Source organism: Arctopsyche grandis, chromosome 10 (genome assembly GCF_051622035.1).
Source record: "Arctopsyche grandis isolate Sample6627 chromosome 10, ASM5162203v2, whole genome shotgun sequence".
Classification (NCBI taxonomy): domain Eukaryota; kingdom Metazoa; phylum Arthropoda; class Insecta; order Trichoptera; family Hydropsychidae; genus Arctopsyche; species Arctopsyche grandis.
Window position 1 is genome coordinate 20267588 of NC_135364.1, and position 22294 is coordinate 20289881.

The 22294-nt window shown below is 32.6% G+C and overlaps 2 protein-coding genes across 3 annotated transcripts; one reads left to right on the plus strand and one right to left on the minus strand.

The window, feature by feature from the left end:
• Nucleotides 1-143: 143 nt before the first annotated feature.
• On the plus strand, nt 144-4106 carry gwl (serine/threonine-protein kinase greatwall). Its single transcript, XM_077440095.1, has 12 exons — nt 144-328; nt 468-716; nt 794-1022; nt 1099-1323; nt 1397-1542; nt 1615-1883; nt 1962-2189; nt 2262-2469; nt 2542-2690; nt 2761-2885; nt 2958-3170; nt 3244-4106. The coding sequence occupies exons 1-12, from the start codon at nt 200-202 to the stop codon at nt 3288-3290; spliced, it is 2217 nt and encodes a 738-aa protein (XP_077296221.1). The 5' UTR covers nt 144-199; the 3' UTR covers nt 3291-4106.
• Nucleotides 4021-21995, minus strand: l(2)k05911 (CLIP and Tryp_SPc domain-containing lethal (2) k05911). Of its 2 annotated transcripts, none has more exons than XM_077440096.1 (10): nt 21746-21995; nt 9716-9951; nt 9275-9485; nt 7899-8008; nt 7710-7805; nt 6611-6756; nt 6308-6443; nt 4856-4994; nt 4633-4778; nt 4021-4564 (listed from the first exon to the last, which is right to left on the minus strand). In XM_077440096.1, exons 1-10 carry the CDS (start codon nt 21978-21980, stop codon nt 4409-4411), a joined length of 1611 nt encoding a protein of 536 aa, XP_077296222.1. In that variant the 5' UTR covers nt 21981-21995; the 3' UTR covers nt 4021-4408. The 2 variants fall into 2 exon arrangements, with proteins under 2 accessions (XP_077296222.1, XP_077296223.1); XM_077440097.1 differs by having other exon boundaries at nt 4091-4564; nt 9275-9470; nt 21746-21915.
• Nucleotides 21996-22294: the final 299 nt, after the last annotated feature.

Here is a 22294-nt window from a genome sequence, read left to right on the forward strand (position 1 = left end):
TCAATACCTATTTTTAAATATATTATATTTATTAATTTTATTCTGAAACCATTTATTTTTTGTATCAATCTTGTTGATCGATCATGGCCCATGATTCATGGGTTATTTTTTTCATACATATTCTTAAATTAACGAGTGGTGGCGAGTCTGATCATATATCGCCATTCAGTGCAACTGTCAGTTTGATTTGAAATGTTCAATGGAGGAAGCAAGTATGGAAGTGATAATGGACCAAGAGAATGTCAGTCCCATACGGGCGGACAACTCTGTGCATGAACTGGTTTCCAAGATAAATACTATTTCAAAGGCTGGAAAACATTCCACCAAGGTTTGTGTCTAATTTTCATGTATAAAAGTTAACAAGAACTGCCACATATCCATGACATACAACGTGCAGAGTTAATGAAATCGAAGTTTGAATTTAAATTAATAAATAATTTTAGATTTATTTTATGGTAATTTTACAGCTGCCGGAAATAGAAGACTTCTCCATTGTAAAACCAATAAGCAGAGGTGCTTTTGGCAAAGTATTTTTGGGATATAAGAAAACTAATCCTGAGCAAATATTCGCCATTAAAGTGATGAAGAAATCTGAAATGATCAATAAAAATATGGTGACTCAAGTAGTCACCGAAAGAAACGCTTTAGCACTTTCTCGCAGTCCATTTTGTGTTCATCTCTATTATTGTTTACAATCGTCGTCTTCCATTTATCTTGTTAGCGCATTTTACCATCCAATTATTTTTGACATTTTTTTGGTCATTCCGATCTTAATACGTTTATTTTTTTACAGGTTATGGAATATATGGTAGGTGGAGATTTAAAATCATTATTGGGAGTTTATGGCTATATGGAAGAACCAATGGCAGTATTTTACGTTGCAGAAGTTGTGCTTGCTCTAGAGTATTTACACTGTCACAATATTGTTCATAGGGATTTAAAACCAGACAATATGCTTTTGACAAAAGATGGGCATGTCAAATTAACTGATTTTGGTTTGTCGAAAATTGAAATACACAGAGGTATTTTTTTTAAATATTTATATGAAAATAGTTTCCATTGTGATGATGTTATGTTGAATGGATCTTTTTGTTTCAGATTTAATGATTTCCGACTTGGTAAATTGTACGCCGAGTCTAAATACTCGAACGCCAGGTCAACTTTTGTCGCTTACCTCACATATATCTTTTGGTTCTGGGGGACCATTGTCTAATAGTAAAAATCGATCTTTCAACTCTCAAAGAGGTTCTGTAGGATCTATTAGTTCTGCTGGATCACCTCCTTATCCTAATGAAAATTTATTACAAACACTCGAAGAAAGTTGTTAGTAATCTTATTTATGAGACTAGTTTGTATTTATAATTTGTACTTATTGGATGTATTTTATTAATTTTAGCCAAAAGAGGTGTTGCATCACTTTTCAAGAGCAGCATTGTAAAAGAATTTATCAATAGAGTTTCATCAGATCCTGCAAATAGTATACGGAACATGTCAGGAATTATGCCCTTTCAATCGCCTATGAATTCGACTCCTATTAGGATGGTAAATACCCAATGAAAAAAAAACTTTTTTTTTTCAGTTCACAGTTGATACATTTTAGTTATATTATTACAGGAAAACAGTACATTGAGTTCTTATCATACATGCGAAAGTTCGAATGCTAATTCCGAACTGTCTGGTAATAGTACTCAAAATTCTCGAGCACAAATGGATGATTTTAGGGAATATGACTCAACGGAAACTGAGGAAAGCGAAAGATCCACAGAATGTCAATTATGTGCTTTGGAAAAGTCACAGAAGTCAATAAATATTGTAAGACGCGCTTCAGATGCCACATCACCTTTGAGTCGAACAAGATCGTTCAAAGGATATGAAGGATATCGGTATATATTATTGTTTTTGAAATATAAAGCATTTGATGATTTAATTTATGCAACAATTAATTATTTATTTTATCTAAGTGGGAAACGCAAGAGAGTACTAAGAGATTCTCAACAGCACAGCGATGAAGAAGTGAATTTAAATGTTGCTCTTTTAAAAAAACCGTTCAACGAACCGATACATTCTGGACTAACACAAGAATTATTAGTCATGGATGTATCAGATTGCACACCAAAGAGAAAAGCCATTCATATCAGTCCAATTGCTGTAAAAAAGAATAGCCCACTAAAAGGAGTTTTGAAAAAGAGGTATAATGAATTTACATTTACAGTACAAATGTTATTATACATTCCGACTCTCAATTAATTGATTTTTTATAGATGGATGTCTCAAGATGAAATGCACACAAATACTGAAGTAATTTTTTCCACTCCCGTTTCATCAACGAAGAGGTCACCAGAAGATGCCTTAACCAAAAATATGAAATCAACTCGATTCCATATACCTTATTTTAGTGATAAAAATCTAACATCGGGAAAAGTACAACCTTCTACTATTGAATGTTTTCCAGTGGGGAATATGCATATGGTATTTATTTATACACAACTTTTTGTATTTCTATTTTACATAGACTTTTTAAAAATAAAATTTTGCTAACAGGAAGAAGTAGTATCACCAATTGAAAATAAAATCACCGCATCAACTGTTCAAACACCGTACAGAACACCTAAATCAGTGAGGCGAGGACAGCCGTCCGATCAGCGTATCTTAGGCACGCCAGATTATTTAGCTCCGGAGTTACTTTTAAGGCAAGGCTTTTAAAAAATTAATTTTAATGAAAATAAACTTTAATTATACGTATTTATGTTTATTTTAAAGAACTGGTCATGGTCCTGCTGTGGATTGGTGGGCTTTAGGTGTATGCCTTTATGAGTTTATGACCGGAGTTCCACCCTTCAACGACGAAACACCTCAAGGCGTATTCAAGAATATTCTCAATAAAAGTGAGCAAAATCGTAACATATGTTAGCATATTGAATTCTATTCAAATTTGTATAACTGCAAAATTTGTTTAGATATTGAGTGGCCTGAGGATGAAGAGTCTCTTTCGCCACATGCAGTATCGGCAATCGAATCTTTCCTCACGATGGAACCGAGCAAGCGGCCCGATGCTAGCATTGTCAAACAAATGGAATTGTTTTCAAACATTGATTGGAAGAATCAATTAAACGCTGATCCACCATTCGTTCCAAATCCTGATGATATCTATGACACTTGCTATTTTCAAAGTCAGTTCATTTCTTATATAATATTATATTCATTAAATTCCATGTTCTAATACTTCTTAACCTTTTTTTTTAGCTCGAAACGTCCTACAACACCTAAATGTTTCAAATTTTGATTTATAATTTAAAATATTGCATTCCTTTGTTATTTAATCTAGTCGTATTTAAACATAACCTCATTTTTTAAGTTAGCCCTTTGCCCGCGCCAATTAATATAGCGAACAAGCCCTGTACGCGGCACCTTTTTCGCGAATTTGGCAATCGAGTTTTCGACCTTAAATACAGATTTTAATATTTACTCAAGTAACCAGATATGTTAATTAACACATAAAGTATTATTTTAAACAATAAAATACATAATATATCTCGTAGTTTTAGATTAATTGTCAAATAATCATTCTTCATAATTGTATGAAGACGTGACGTCACATAAACGAGGTTTCAGTATGGTTCCACAAAGAACTAATTTTTGACTGGTATATATTCATTTTAAGCAAATTGAATAGATGGCATTCAACTCAGTGATATATTCAACCAATTTTGAACGTTAAAACAGTTGAAATAGGCGCATATAAGCCTCAAAATCCCGTGCAAAGACAGCCGCGCTACAGACTTGTCGCCCAAAGCTTCCATAGAAGACGGCCGCGGGCAAACGGTTAATACGTATTTATTCAAACGTTTATCTGGTAAGGATTGTCAAATTTATTGTTTAAATGTAAATAATTTTAATTTTATTATCACATTAGGTTATAAATACTAAAATTTAACTTTGAAAATTAAATTACGTATTTTTATGATTATTTCAACCACTACTGTGAAGATGGTATGTCATCAATCTCTCACAACATAAATACAATGAAATTGTATCTTTATTGTATACATTAAATAAAAATTACATGCTCAAAAAAATAAATAAAACTATTCATAATTGGTAAGATTTTCGAGTATTTTATTTTCATTTTTCAATACACTTCTTTGAGATCCGTTTATCTCTTTCATATTTATATTGACTTACATATCGACTGTTTACAAAACAATCGACCATTAAAAAAATAATGTTTAAAATAAAACTAAACACAAAGTAATTATTTAGTGGCATTTTTTTGTATAATATTATCTTTTTTACGTCCTGAAAGTGAAATTTATCATCGTAAATTAATCACCATGTCAAAATAATAAACACAACATTCACTCGATGTACTCTGCTTCAATGTTCACTACAACCGTACGTTCGCTTTTTCTTATTGAGCATTCTTTTTAATCCACGGCAGCAGATCCGTCACCCTCGAGTACACGCCAGGATATTGTCCCTTTCCACAGCCTATACCCCATGAAACAATACCTACTTGAGTCCACTTTCCATTTTCGACGACCATCAGAGGACCACCAGAATCTCCCTAAAAGCATCACTAATTAATATACAATTCACCGGCACTTTCAATGTTTACATTTCAATTATACTTACACTACAAGAATCTTTATTATCCATTCCGGCGCATAACATATGATCGACAATACCGCCTGGTGCCGCAGCCCCGTATTTAGCTCTGCATTCAGCATTGGTCCATATCGGGATGGATACCTTTTGTAAGACAGCTGGCTGTGGACCGCCTGAAAAATTCAATACATTCATAAACAAATTGATTGGATTTTGCTAAATTGCTAAAATTGATTGGATTTATACATACTTTCTCTTAAGCTTCCCCAACCGATGACCGTTGCTGTTTTACCAGCGTAAGTAGCTCCACCAGTCGGCAAACATATAGGTCGTATTCTTTTCGTGAATGCTACAGGTGAATCCATCGTTATTACCGCTACGTCGTAGTACTAAAAATTAACATGTTTTACCAAGTTTAAATAGGTAAGCCCTTATATGCATGTATAAATATACTTTATGATAATTTTTGTATCACACTGCAATACAATATTAAATGATGGTGCATTTTTGGTAGGAGCAAATATGTATATCTGTTTTTAAGTTTAAAACATATCTTATAAATATTTATTGCAAATCGCTAAATTTGTTCGTAGTGCTCAGACAGAGAAAGAAAATTTTGCAATCTTGTGCCCGGGCTAAGATTCTTTTTAAAAACTGTACGGTCTAAGTGAAATACCAAATTTTATGAAATTTAATACTGTAGATTTGCATAGAAGATGAATATTCTACTTTATATAATAAATTACATAGAATTAACCTTATCCCAAATTGGACTGAGATTACAAAGTCTGAATAAGGTACCCCTGGGAGGTCCTACAAATTTATCTATGGCTGCTATTCTGCTTCCAATTAGGGCACAGCTTTTCGGGTGACCGTGAAAAAGTCGAAAATGTTCGTTTATCATGCATACATATGAAAAACGGTTAGTATATATATCAGTGGCGTGCGGTAAAAGTCTCTCTCCCCCCGTCGTACATCCTCACTTAATTTGCGCGAGCAGGATACAAGAGGAACAGGCTCTTCCTCCCGTATCCTGCGTGCGCACATTAAACAAGGCTGTGTGACAAAAAGAGAGATAATTTCACCGCATGCCACTGATATATATTATATATACATAGTACCGTTTACCATGCACCCTTTTTTTTGATCTTTCGACTTAAGATCTTTCGATATTCGATATTTGCTTTTTCGACCTTATCACTTTCAGTCCCGTGAAGTAGACTCCAGCTTTTCATAGATAGAACTACATACCTATTTGTTTCTCAGAACCGTTTCTGGATCTCCATGCCAATATTCTATGTACTAGTATTACGGAGATAATCCTTTTCATATAAAAATAAAAAAAAATAACTATTGCTGCTCTATCACAAAAAAATTACAAGGTTTGTAATTTACACAGTACAAAAAAGATTCACGAAGTTTGATTGTCGAAATATCCCCCACGCGCGTTGGCATATTTATGCAGAATTATGTCAATACATTAATTTATGAGTAAAATTCCGCTTAAATGTTATCTAATCAAATTTGTATGCCAAATCGTGATTGTAGTTTAAAATTGTATCAACCTACATGTATTATATATAGTGGTTTGCTTTACCATGAACTTTATTTCAGTAACATTTAGACTTTTTTTTCTTCGATTGAACAAGTTATATATCTTATGCTATGATCTAAATGCGAACATTGTAAATGAGATAAATACCAATGTCCTCATATCGAAATTTCTGTGCCTGACCACTCGCTTGGCTCTCTTTTCAATGTGCATAACTTCTGTATTTGTTTTGATATTGTGATCTCCGAGTCGAACGGTGAGACGGGAAACATCCCAAGAAGACATCCTAAAATCAAAAATGGTTTCTATATTTATAATGCTTATTTTTAAAAATAAAACTAAGCATAAACATATCCGAATTTAAGCGCTGACAATTCAAGTATTATGTATAACATACCGCAGCGATGCGGAATTTAATCACAATAGGGTTCAAAAATGGTGTTGATAACTTACGATGCAACACAATGGGCTGCGGTTAATATAGTATCGTCATCGATGAGGGTACCCCCACAGAATTGTCTGCCGCCATTGAAGAGGACTGCAATCCATGGCCACTCGTACAGATCAGCATTTTGTCCACCCACTATCCGTTCCTGATCCTAAGCAACACATTCAATATTCCATTGTGTTACGAATTATAATTTTCTAGTGGATTGTATTTACTGTTCTTCAACAAAAACTTATTAATAATGGAATCATACATTTCAAAATATTTTCTTATAAGATAATCGACTGTTGAGTCAAGTTGTGTTTAGTTAACTTTTACATATTTTTTCAGTTAAAAAGATGAAAAATTAACATTATTGAGATATGCATTAATGATTATATATACATAATGTTTCAATATCCTTTAATTTTTGTTTACTACTTCTACTTTTTTCGTTGGCGAGTTTTAGAATTTAAGTTAAAGTTTATAACTTTTGTACGGTAGCAAAAAAAGTTTTTTAAAAACATACCTCTTCTATAATTTGCATATAAAATTATTATTTTGAATAAAAATACCATTATTTTATTTTGCTACCGCCATCTATGTTTAAAACTAATAAACAAACGGTGGATAGACGTCAACGACTATCTCGCCGGGCAGATTTAAAACGCGTCTTACACGATATTTTTGCACCATCGTGATGGCGGAGGATCCATTTACTTATAATGATGACCAAAATGAGCAATATGGCAAAGTATGAAAACGATCGGATAAGAGGCAAACTTTTTCCTGAATTGCAATCGTAAGTGAAACGTAAAGGAGGTATGTAATAATAAAAAATGGGATGTTATTTTGAAAAGTTGTCAATGTGTTCTTTGTATTTTCGGTCTCCAAATCAAATAGGAGAATGGTTTAAAAAGGTTATTGATTCAAGAAAATTGATTTAACTAATTCACTTGACGTTGCGATTTTGAATAGATATAGATCGATATTTCGTTTTGATACAACTCGACCAAAAGTCTTTACAGTAGTGAAACTATTTATATTTCTAGAATGTATGCCTTCAATAATAATTTCCATTTTTCTACGCATACCAGCAAAAAAAAAGTAATTTTTATGCCTTACTTGATATCCGTTTTTGGCTCCACATGATCCAGAATAGGCGGGATCGCCCATAACTTGCGAAGTCGTAGTGGTTGTTGCTACAGTTGGATGCCAGGGCTAAATAAATACATATATATTATGAGAACTGTTAAAAATTTAATCCTTATGAAATCACACAATATGTATTGAGTATCATAAAATAAAATTCACCTTTTGCGTAGTAGTTTTAGTGGGCTTCGTTCCCCAAGTTGTAGTCCATGGATTCTTTGTCGTTGTATAATCACTGCTAGGTTTGGTCACTCCGGGTATTCCGGGTATTCCTGCAAATTATGCTTACTGTTGAGTGCCGTAAATTATTGACTTTAAGTAAGTAGCACGTGTATGAATCAAATTCTTCAAACTTCCAAACTAAGAATTGTAAATAGGTTTTTGAGCTAGTTTTCCTATTACGGAAGTGGTTTCCAAACTGGGAGGCGCACCTCCCTGGGGAGGCGCGGATTAATTACGGATTAATTGCGTAATAATTACGCTGTACATATTAACATTATAATAATATAATACTATGATTACTAACAAAATTAATTTAAAATTGTAAAATAGAAAATGATCAGTAGATCAGTAGCTATTAAATTAGATATAAGATGTATTGTGAACACAATTTAGTAAGAATAAAAAGCATTTAAAAATGGTCGTGGCTATTTGCAGGTACTATATCTGCGACAGGTGCAAAGCCTTCTGCGCATGCGCGTGAACTTATAATCCGATTATAATTTCTTAAATTCAATGTATGCTAGACTTGTTTAATCACTCGTTCATTATACATGAGGCAAATAAATTTCGCACGCTATTATAATAGATTTATATCATTTAGCTAGTTCGCGGCTTGTACTTGTATGTAGATATTATACGTTGTATATGATAATAATTTTCTAACAATTAATAATATTAACTAATTTGGATTATATGTTTTACTCTACGTCACTTTACGAGTTCGAACTAAATTTGAAGAGTTTTCAAACTAAATTTTAACATTTAACACGCTGACAGTGACAGTTCAAGCGCATGCGCAGAAGGCTTTGCGCTTGTCGAAGATATAGTACCTGCAAATAGCCAATAATTCGCATATACAGAACCTGCAAATATCCCATAAATTTGCAGATATAGTACCTGAAAATAGCCACAACCTTTAAAAATCAAAAAATCAAACTTCCAAAGGGGTATCAAAAATTTTGTTCACTTATTTTTTTATATCCCCATATCCTACCCAGCTCGGAGATATATGTATAATTCTAACATGTTTGGTGAAAACATTGATTTGAATGCAAAACAGGCAAGTTAAGTATTTGCAAGAAACCCGCCATAGTTGCATCCATTGCAAAAAACGTTACTGTTTCTCACCATGAAACAACAACTTTTGTAATAGAGCATAAAATATTTTCTTGTAATAAATTTTATAATCCTGTTAAATACCTCACTGTCATATATGTAAATGCATCGATTTACTATCTAGGATATAAATATTTACGGCAAGTGTTAAACTTGATTCATTGTTGCTAAAAAGTTATATATGTGTTTATTATGCATACCAAAGTGTGGTGGATGTGTAGCTGGAGTGTGATTTGGAGGATGTGTGGGCAATGGAGGTATAGTTGGGGGCCAATTGTCGAGATTGATGGCAGGACGAGCTGCAGCAGGACGAATTTCGGCAGGACGAGCTTCAGCAGGCCGAGTTTCACCAGCTGGAGATGAAACGACAGGACTAGTACAACATACTCCAAAAGTCTGGAATACATCTGGCTGTTAAAAAAAACGCACGCACAAAATTAACATAGACCTAAAAAAATCAAACACAATCGCTCGAATTCATCATTTCAATAGCAGTTCTATTATAATATCAAATCGAAAGAAAAAAAACAATTGACATTTTTATGGTGAAATTCAAAATCTTGATTGATTGTTACCATTAACGGTGTGTAACAAAAGGTCATTGTAAAATAAGCCTTGAACATATGTATGTATGTATGTACCTGTCGGATTTGCTCTCCGAAGTAACTGCACGAATCCTGGTTGCCGAACATCCAAGTTCCGAAAGTGGGAATGTCGGGTATTTTAAAGTAGGGGTAGCATTCTCGGAATGAAGTGCATCGACCCAATAGACCGGCTGCTGTGAAGCACGGTGGATGAGGAAGCGAAAGACGACTAGATGAGACTGTATTAGCTGATGGAACGACTGCGGATCTGCGATGTCTTGTAGAATCCCATGCTGAAACAAATCAAAATGCCGCATGTTTACATTTACTGAAAGAACAGGCAGAATATTCATCGTTTGTTTCATTTTCACTTCCTTTCGTTTAATTTGATCAAATAATTATTTTTTACTTTTTCTTTGAATATTTCTACATATACGTGTACTTTTTATAACATGTTAAATCTCTGTTGGTTGAATAGATAACAATTTTGTAATTCAACTCACAATATATCAATAAAAGAAAATAATTCATGTTGCTGCATTTCACAGAAGAAAAATAATTTTTCTACCTGTTTAATATGTTTAAATCGGTTTGTTTTTAAAACTATAATAGACTAGTGTTGTACCCGGTGACATATCATCGCATGGGTGTTGGCATATTAAGTTATTAAATAAAAAAAAATAAAAAAAATTTGTCGTCGGTCATGTGTTCGATACCTAAGCGGTCGAATTATATTCAAATACCTTTTAAATATATTTAATTTAATATTTATATTTAATTGTTTAAAATGGTAAAAAACTACCTACCTTCCTACATATAAACAATATCAAACACCGAAATTTTCAATAGATGGCGGTAAATTCTCTGCCAAACGGAAACATCAGTAGCGATCAGTATATATAGAAGTTTTTTCTTTTGTTATTGTATTCGTATATAAGTTTTGGCAGTGGTTTAGCTGTGACGTACATATGTATGTCGAATCGAAACGACTTTTATAGTACGGCGAGCGTTATCTCTGACAGACAGTTATTAAAATTATTAAAATTAAATTACCAGAAAATCCAATTCTATTTATTGACATTAACCCGCCAATTACAAAAGATATATGAACTACAGAAGAACAAGCAATTAAAGATTTTATATCAATTTGACGAAAACAAATTAAACCTACAGACACACAGACGGAATAGCGATATTATATACATACATATATATGATGATGATATGATAATATTAAAAAATTGAAATATTCAAATAAAAAGCTATGCTATGATTCATAGCATGATTTTTGATTTGAATGCAAGCTGCTTTTAATTCATAGCCTATGAATTAAAAGCAGTTTGCATTTAATAGAACAAGAAAAATACTGCATGTAAACTGCACTATAAAAGAAAAATTAGAGTGCTTTGATTTATTCAATGGCTAGTATTTTCAATGACATTTTTTCCACAATAAATCAACTCTTTTGCACAAATAAGTGAAAAAATGTTTAATGTTCACATTACATAAATTAATTCCTTATCTCTTCCAATAATTCAATCATTTGGAACATGTTTTCCTTATGTAGAAAATACATATGAAGTTTGAACTATTTGAACGGATCATCTATGTACTAATTATTAAATTTTACAATTTTCCTTTTACGTTGTGATATTGATAAATTGCGATAGTCAAATTTTACTGACACGAGTTAGGTCTTTATTGTATAATTTTATTTCAAAAGTATCAAAAAAATCAATATACATATGCATTTATAAATTCATTATAAAAAGGATTCGAAAACGTACAATAATAGTTTATGGCTATTCCTCGAAATTTAGTACTGTTTGGGTTTCTTGCGGTTATATGCAATTCCGCGGTGCTATTTTTTTTTAGTAATTTGGTTTTATTGTCAATACGTGACATTGCCAACATTGTTCGATTGTAATTCAAAGGTATATGTACTATTCGCTCGTCTTCACACACACACACGTCTGTATGATTTTATGAGCTCTTTTGACGAATGCATCTTCCGCGCAAATAAAGCAAAACAATGTACACTGGCAAATTTAAGTAGTCGACATTGAGAAGGTCACTACCGAAATGAACTACTTTGCATAACACCCAAACGAAGTCATCGAGACTAACAAAACAAACGAAAAAATCAACTCTCTTGGGCAGCTGAAATTGGTGCTAGCGACGAAGAAATATCGAATATGCAAATTTTATGCATCCAAATTACCCACACATAAAGATGCAGGCGATCGCGTATATCAACCCTAAATAACAGGTAGGAATGATTTAATCTTTTCATGGGTATATTGAAAGAACCTCGTTTATTACTTTGCTTTATTTTCAGCGTAATATAATAAACTAGATTAAAGAGCTCGGTCTTGTTCGTATGACAGTTTTTATAATTAGCATTTTGGGCGTCTTGTTTTACAATTTATAACCAAGCATACATACATACAACAATCAATTGAAACAAAATATGAATTTCAATTGTTTTTTCATACATAATTTAATTAAAATATACTCAATGATACATTAATATGTACTGTAAAAATATATCGCATCAAATTTAAGATTGTATTATACTTTTTATCTTCTTTAAAATTTGGTTCCAAATAATTATACAAATAATGCAGGAATAATAAAAGAAAACAAATGAAAATCAATTTATTCATTTATTTTTGAACAATAATGTAGGTTTGCTTTACGAGGTGGGTTTGAACAAACAGGACTAAATTTAAATAAAAAATAAACAAGATTATCATTTAAATGTCTTCAATAACTTCAAATAATAATATAATACATATATTGTATAACATATTGTTTTTTTTTTTAATTATCTTAATATTGATAAACATTGAGATCGTTATTTAATTTTACTTTTAATATTAAGGATATGTATTCATTTTATTATATAAAGTTTGTGGATACTATAAAACAAACCTGTTCCTTAATTAATTTACATATTTTCATGCCCAACTTTTACGGTCAATTTCATTTGTTTTTTTTCTTCATATTATATACCATATTTGTTTAGTATAATTTATGTCAATTGTTAAAATGAAAGTGTAATATTTACACAATTACTTGAGTCAAACAGTTTGGGTCACAATTTTTTGTAAAGTGAACATACATACATATGTACATATGTATGTATATTAAAAATAAGCCCCTTAGAGGCGATTAGTTGCCTTTGAAACCAAGTGGACGCCCGTTGACTGTCCATCATCGGCCAGCATCTTTTATTATTAAAGGCCGGATCCAAAGCGCGCCGTTTATTGTTCAATTGTGGTAAATGCTATTGTTCAATTGTTGTAAAAGGTTCGCCCAACCTTTTTTTTGTACTCTAGCTTTGTAAATATAGCCAAACCGCCCCGATTCCTGGAAAAAGCATTGTGTCTATCCGCAGTCTATTTATTATCATTAGTCACCGGAGCCTGAGGGGGGCGTGTATTGTTCAAAGGTTGTAAATGCATTGTTAAAGGTTTGCCGAACAATGGATAGCACTGTGACTATCCTACCTCTATTATCATACTTTCAAACTTCTAAAGGATCCAACGGTTGAATGGGCATCACCAGAGCCGCGCCTAGGAGGTCGGCCGCCTGTGTGCAAACTTAAATTGGACTCTCTTTAATTTTATCAGCATTTGTATAAATCATATTAATTCGGGGTATTGTGTTGAAAAATTTAATCACAATAAAAATTAACCAGCAAACAAAAACGTTTAGTTCTGAACAGGACCAGACGACAAAAGAGACGGAAAGTTTTCAAGTTCATTCGTGAAAATATAGTGTTTTTACCCCCAATCCCACATCTAGGACATTGTTCTTTCGATGACCAACCAATACTCAACCTCCTTGAAGAAATACGACTGGCAGTTGAAAAGATAATAGAACATAAAAGACCTAGCTCTATGCTATAGCTATAACTGCTATCCCGTTATTATCCCGAATCACAATTCGGGTGTGTTACACGTTGTAACTTGCGACAGCAATCCACAAGTATACAACAAGACAACTTAAATACATTTTAAAAAGTACGATGTCTTGTTTCGTATTTTTTAAGGAATATAATTTTGTCAATTCTTGTGGCCACACATTTGTTCATATAATAGACACGGCCCTGGGCATCACCCCTTGCCAAAGAAAGAGTACGTGTCGGCACGTCGGAGGAAATGACACGTAAGTAGTCGCGCGATTCGCACCCTCCCTCTCCTCCCCCTTCGGTGCCAAAGCGATACGAAAAACTCATTTGCGAACCTTGACGGGGGGGATTTGCATATAATAACGAGTTATGCGACCGAAATAAGAGTAGTCGGTAATAAAAATGAGGGTCGATTTGCATATTCGGTGCTGTTGACCCGCCGGCGCCGGGGAACCTGTTCTGCCCAAAGTGGCATCCATCGGTACGCTCGTCGGCCGCTCCTCCTGACATTGACATGCTTATTTATCTCATGTCGAGGTGTACCGCGAATTGGTATGTGTCAACCGGGGCAGACGCTCAACACCAGACAGAATTACAAGTCGGCCCGGGGATGACGTTCGCGCCTTCGCCGAATCAACGGTTTCTGGGACATCGTTTTTTCCACTACTATATTCATCGTAGAATTGGTGTTATTAAAAGTATGAATATCATTCGAATTTGACAAAATTGATTGTGACATTGATTGTAACGATCCTGGTGTATGTAAGTACGATGTAACTCCTGTCGGCTGTACATATACATATATATACATATGTATGTGGTATTATATGTACATACATACATAAGTACTTGTTTAATTGTATACCTATATAAAATGAGTAAATTTTACATAATCCAATACGAAGGTGATTATTCGTCTTAAATATATATACTAAATGTGACCTGTGTCAGTACATACAAAATATGTTTCAAAAGTTTCATACATATGGACATTGTTTGTGTGTGTTATATAATATGTTGTGAATCACGTTATAAATTAAAGTTCAAAATTTTAACGAGATAAGTTTACGTCAAATGCATTTAATAAGTTTTCAAATTTCATCGCATACAAAGATTTTTCCAAACATATTCTATGATATGATATGGATTCTGCGGAAAAACTATGAAGAGACATTAACGCAATGCTAAGCGGGAAACCCGCAACAATATTACATTTCAGTAGCTTTTGCAGTAAACAAGCTCTAAATTTTAATTTTTACTGGCTCAGTTGACAAAATTCAAAATACTTGATTTCTGTTGGTCAGAAATCGCGTACGCAAAATTAATTATCTCCATGAACATGCAAATAAGCATTACTTTTTTAAATCAAATAAATATTCCCGAATAAATATCTACATATAACTAAACAGGATAAAATGTATGGATAAGTTCCTCAAAATTAATTAACAATTAATTTCAAGCATAGCTATAAAGAAAGAATTGACCATTATTTCGACGACTGTAATCGATCACATAAACGCCTTGCGAACTAGAGATAATAATCGATTTAATTAATGTACAAGGAAAAAAATTGTATATAAGATGACGTCACCCAACATACAATTGATTTATATACTAAAACGTAACGTATTATTTGGCGGCATATGAAAAAGATTCTTCAATTGATATATTATTATTCAATATAAAAAAATGAGAATTTTATTCTACGCAATAAAAAAAATACTACCGTTGCCTTTTGCATTTTTCAATCGTGAATCATTATTATATCACGTTTATATTTTAAGTTGACTAACCTTTTGATGTTCAGAATGAAGAACACATGTGTAATTAGTTGGATCGCATTGAAGAAACTGCAAGCGGAGTAATGATACTTACAAGAGATAAGACAACGGAAGCAGAAAATTGCAATTTTATTGGAGCAGAAAAGATCTCCTTGTGTATTACATATGTATTTCCCGATCGGTTAATCATACAAAACAAGTTTGCCTTCGCTCAATGAACTTCAGCATCCGCGGGATGTGTGCGTATTTACTGTCGTTGACAATTGAAAAGAGCGCGCCGAACGCAAGTGCTTTCACTGACACGATAAATTGTGAAAATCATTAACTGTATATTTTCTTGCGGAATATAAAGTGATAGTTTATGTTAATAACTATCGTATGTATATTATTTAGATACTGCAAATGTGTAATTCGCGATCACACACTGGTCAGTGACACACTGCGAGATAACGAATACCTATCCGAATACCAGCCGCGCCCATCACATCAATGTAACTATTCGTAGTCCTATATTCCATTATGTAATAACATAATGCTATAAAGGATATACTCGACTTCAGTTGAAAAATAATAAAAGATAATTTTGAGGCAGATACGACATTGATTCTAAGAAAAATTTCATGCGAATATGTGTAGCAAAGTGTTGTGTTGGAATTTGTTAATGACTGTTGTCTAAAAATATACTGAGAATTGTTTTGCATATTTTTTTGTTCCAATTTTATATGCCAATTTATATAGCCGAAGAATACTAATAGTGTTCACAAACAAATTTTCCGGATTTTCCCAAGTTTAGCGACCAAAGTTGAAGGTTCTGTAATGAATATTAATACTTTCAAATCAAAATAATCAAAAATGATCTTTTTTTATAATAACTATGTGGAGTAGTTTTCAGAAATTCTTGAGGAAGTAAAAAGTGTATAATAAGAGAATAAAAAAAAGTCGTGATGAATAATTCGGAATTAACATTGTCACTGAATACGGTCGGGGCGATTTCGGAATACAAAGTATTGTTTTGGGAACGTTTTAACCACCAGTGACGCGCCAATTTATCCTTTCAGGATTTATTGAAGGTCAAATGGTGAAAACTTTAACGTTTTCAGATTAACAAAAATCAAGATAAGGTTGCCACCTACTAAAATAATTATAAAAATAAATTAAATAGCATACATGTATAAGTAATTATATAGGTAAGTTCAAAATATGAAAAAAAAATCTTTAAGGTACTATTAATTTTTATAGGAATACGCATGTCCATATTTGTACACGATCCAGCGGTAAATTCCTTTAAAATATCGTCGGACGAACTTGTCGGATATCGAGGCACACCTGTATAATAAGCATTATATATTGTATTATACTATTTATAACATTAAGCGAGAAAACCAGTTCGAATACTTGAACTTGATCTTGCCGTTCTACTGTTGTATCGCGAGGAAAAATCTTTGAGCAAATTAACAATCTGCACTCTTACATAACGCAACAACGGGAGCAATCAACAAACATAATTAATACCACATAAAAAGTACCTAAAATCATACAAATACACCACACTAATGTATATAGAATTAATTGAAAATACTCTGTGTCTGTGACTCATACTAAATATAGTATCAAACAAATTATCAAAATTGTAACAACAGTTTTTCCACCCACTTCCAAATAAATTTCCGTCGCCAAATTTCATACACTTTATTACACACCCACACACACGTTTTTAAATGTCAGCTTGTCGGTTTTAAAAGAGTGCAACAACAGCATTCGAGTGCATCATTTAAAGGGATACACAATCATCTTGCGCGTTTGATTAAACGACGCAGTTTATTCGATCCGTTAAACAGCGTGGGCTCTTTCAGGTCATCGCCTGAACGCGATAAAATTCGCCGATACATATAATATGTATATTTTCGCATTTTTCGAAAGAGACATCCAAAATAATGGCCCCAACGCGAACGAAAAAAATTAAATAAATACGAAGATCCACTTTGAGATCTCGACCAACATAAGATAGCAAATTTATTGATCCGCCGCTATTATATAGCTATACATAAAATTCGACGTGAAAACTGTATTTCCTTCAGTATTAAATTTCGCTTCGATGTGTATATATAATTTTTTTTATTTGAATAAAATTTTAAATTCGACATTTGGCTCTTTTGGATGTTTATGAAGTGGACCACCGTAATTTCGAGGGGGTGGTTTGAGTTGTCGAACCCTGAATTAGGAGATGTGACACTCGTGAATCACCAAACGAAGACGCTAACGGAATACCCGCGTTATTTCATACAGTCATTATGTATTCGGCGAGAAGTTTATTGAACTCGACAACAACCAACAGTGTTCTCCAAAACAAGACGGAAATTCCATTGAAAAAACTGCTCTCAGAATTGGCAAGTCGAGAGAGAAATCGCGCGCAGGATCTCCGCATTGCAATAAACAATGCAGGATTTAAGATTTAGATCGATTCGAAACGAAAATGTGAATAGAGAGCGTCATCGTCGAACAGGTTCTGCAATCATAAATATGTATTAATATATTATCGTCGAGTCTCAAATTCAGATCGATCAAAAAGGAAAAGGAATAACGAACGAGCGAAGGACTCGAGAGGTCGTCTCAAATTATTATTATTGTCACTCGTTAATGCACCCAGATCACATTCGATATTTTAACGATTCAGTATTAGTTGACACGTGCTTTAAATTCGCAATTCGTCCTTGCGCGCAAATTGCGACTGTGCAAAACGGTTATAAATCGTTCGAATTTTTTCTTTAAATGCCATCTTAGGAACTTGTACGTTGCTTTTGTATATCTTATAGATACGTAGTATACGTACATATATTATTCTTAAAAAAAAAACATTTTATAAAATAAGTGACAGCAAAAAGATAATGAGGAATAGAACCAAATCATAAAATAGAATTAATGTGGGTTTTCCCAAGTTGAAAAGCACATAATATATTGTAGTGTAAAGGTTTATTATATGAGCTTTTCCAGAGCTTTATATCAATATTAATGACAGTATGAGCAGACTTAAAATTATTTTAATATTATTAACTTGAAAATGAATTTGAGTTTTTTTCGATAAATAATAATAATATATTTCGATAAATAAATATTAATATTTTAATTTCAAGAAATATTTCAAAAACTAATATCTTTATAAATAAAAAACTAAAAAATAGTAATATGTCTACATGTACATACATATGTATATGTATATTTTTTTATACTGGGTGAATAGTATGTACGAAATATTAATTATAACTTCTTAAAAATGTGAACTATGATTTATTTATTTATCAATAATTTATTAGAAACGTTATAATGCCCTTTAATTTTCACTTTATCTGTGTATAGATGAAGTATGTGATCATGTGAAAATTCGACTTCAAGATTTTGACTGATTTTTTTTTTATTATATTTGTTAGATTTATTGCCGTGATAGTCAATTTTTTTACCAAGTCGCAAAACCCACTTTTTAAAACATTCAGGTATATTATTTAGTAAAAAAAAATACATGGGATATTTTCATGAAAGTTCTACATATATTAAATCTATTTTTTAATATATTCTACATATATTAAAAAATAGATAAAAATTTGAAATTTATTCTTTTGTTTCACTATTATTAATTTTGTTTCTTCAATTGTGAATGAAACAAAAACAATTGGTTTAAATAAATATTCCATTTTATTTAAACCAATAAAATGTAATTTCAACTGAATTAGCTTAAAATGGGGATCAACCATTTAAAAAATGTATATCGTGTCAAAAAATCTAGCAAATAATAAAATATTACATAAAGAAACACACACGATGGCTGAAAATTTGATCCCATTTAGCGAAAAACAAACGGTATAGAAATGAGTCACATACTATTTGTATTATAAATACATGTTGACTTTAAAATTTAGCATTTGTAATACATACGATATATAGAAAGATCATCAAGGCGATAGAGTCATTTTAATCTGATCAGCACTTATTATTTTATAATATTGACAGCAACAATAACATTTCAAGTTCATATTATTAAATACCACTTCGTTCCCATAGAATTTGTCCTGGCCAAGCCGAAATTCGTATAACCAACGACGATCAAACTGTTCTATTTTCTTACGACGAATATTACATCATACAAAATGGTGTTTTATGAATTATAATAGGTGTCGCATAATCGAATTAGCATAAGACGTTGATAGATCATGGGGACGAGTGGTGGTGGTGGTGGTGGACCCAACCTCCGAATATGTAGTATGCGAAACGCGTACCACGCTGTTTTATAGGTATCGTTTTGCGGCCGTTGACATCTCGCTCAAAAACGACGTAATTCCTAAACAACGACGTGGATTTTCAAGAAAATGAAAATCTCATCATAGCGATAATGAAACGAGTGGAAAATGATATGGTAGTGGATCAAAGTCGCGAGTTGACCTGACACACTGAGCCGCCTCCACGTTGACCTAGCGGCACTTCGACAATCACGTTGACAAGACATTTTTTACGCTGAATGGATTTTTGAAGAACGAGGTGACAATGACGAAATATTTTTTGGGACAATGTATTCGACGACTTCGTCCACTGCACTGTTTCGAGTCTCTTCAATGCCTGTCGTGTCGTGTAAAGCTCGAGTTGAACTTTACAGTGTGTTTTCGATTTTGTTACACAGTACTTTTCGTGAATATGTGTTTTTTTTTCATTCGACTGAATTCAGAGCTCTTTTCATATGATTTTATAGATATAATCTACCTAAGAATGAAAATAAATTTCAGAATTGTTTAACTAACACCAACATTTTGATGACTCACTACTCCAGTGTGTGCCTATACGTACATATGTACATACATGTATGTACACAGGAAAACAATATTAAGCATTATTAAAATCTATTCTATATGTACATATAGAAGACAATTGAGTTTTCAATTTTAAGTGATTATAATCATGTGTAAAAAAAAATAAAACTAAGTGAAGAATTTACAAAATAAAAAAAACTTGAATTAAAATCAATTTGAATTAAAAATAATAAATAATAAGTATTTTTTATTTTATTATCAGTTTCTTGTAATGATCCAATTAAATGGCACCGAATTTTCGTTCATATATAAGAGTGATTTTTAACCTGTATTTGGTGAAAAACAACATTTTTCTTTTACAAATCGACTTGTAAGCGTCATTCAAATAACAATATACAGCTGAAAAGCTGTATTTTCCACTGAATATAGAAAGTAGTAAGCAGCATAGCTCGGTGGTTGCGTTAATGCTTACCACCGAGAGATTCTCGGGTTCGAGCCCTGAGTTGACATCGATTGAAGAGAATTTATTCGAAGTTTTTCTGCAATTTTTGGTCAGACTTGGATATTTGTGCTCCAAGTTAATCGCTTCCGATCAGAGTTTGCCAATTTATCTGATTTCAATGTTGAAACGGCTCCTCATCAAATTGGCAAAAAAATCACCCTTCATTTCAAATTTATTATCTATCAATTTATACATATACATATACAAGTTTAATAACGTATGTATCATTCGAAGGGCAACTCGTAATGGCATATTTATTTATACGGCCGCAAGGACCATTAAACCATAATACAATAAAACAGTAATAAAAAACAATATTAATATAGGAATAGAAAGATAGGAGTTTTAAACAACGAAGATACCCGAAGTAAATAAAAAAATGAATTGAAACAATAAAATAAAATGCATTTGTACATAAAATAAAATAAAATTTGTACATATTGATAAAATATAAATTTTAATTAAAATTTGTGCATCCAATAGTTTTTGCAATAACAAACTTAAAATTAAATAAATATTATTTTAAATATTTAAATACTATTTTAACTTGAAAGGCACATCCAGTTTAAATTAAGAATAAAAATTTCAATGAAGAATTTTCAAAAAAAAAGAACTTTCATAAAACTCACGCAATTTCACGAACCTTTATTTTTTTAATTTGTTTTATAAAATTTTATAATGAAATGTTTTTAATTTTTGAATCAATCATCAACAAATCTTCAGATGCATACAAAAGCTATGAACATCCAAAATTTTCACACTAGAAATGTGGATTTTTTCAAACGTATGTATGTAATGCATCCAAACTACAACTATGTAAATAATTTTTTCAACAACTTCCAAACAAGAAAAACAAATACAGTGCTCAAATATATAGAATGCAATAGAGAATTTCAGTAACGAACGAAAGAAATTCCGCACCGGATGTATAAAATTAAATTACGCGATCGACCGGTTGAGCATCCATGACCATACTCATTGAACGTGCGATAGTATCAAAAGTCCTGAAAAAAACGCAACTTTGAAATGTATCGTGCGTATGTTTACATATGCAAATCGCAACTGTTGATAAATAATATGAGCACGTGTGCATACCTTCGACTATGATGGAGTCCTCGGTGACGATGGCGCCGTCAGGGTAGTCGTTGCGAGCCTGCAGCGAAGTAGGGGCGAGCGCGAGCACGAGCACGAGCACGAACGCGAACATGGGGAGCGCGAGAGGACGCGCGCGAACGGTCCCCATACCGACAGGACAGTGGCCCCTCATCAACACTCTACACACCTTTATACCGCTCTTCTCAACACACACACATACATACACACTCACCATATGTCATACATATATGCACAGTCGCTTACTATCTTTGTTTACTACTCGCAGATTTTCCCCTCTTTTCAAAAGTAAAAGTGCGTGGGTTCCCCTAGCGGGAAAATTCGTCAACGCGGCCCGGCCCGTTCATGAAAGTGTACGACACTTTTCATTTTCCTTTCGTGCATTTTGTTTGTAGTAGACTGCATTGGTAAATCGATTTTTAATTTTTTCTTTTTTTTACATATATACCAGGAAGGCCTTACAAGCAAACCCCAATGCGCCTTCCTGGCCAATTACAAATACAATGCAGCATTTTTATTACAAGTCGTTGA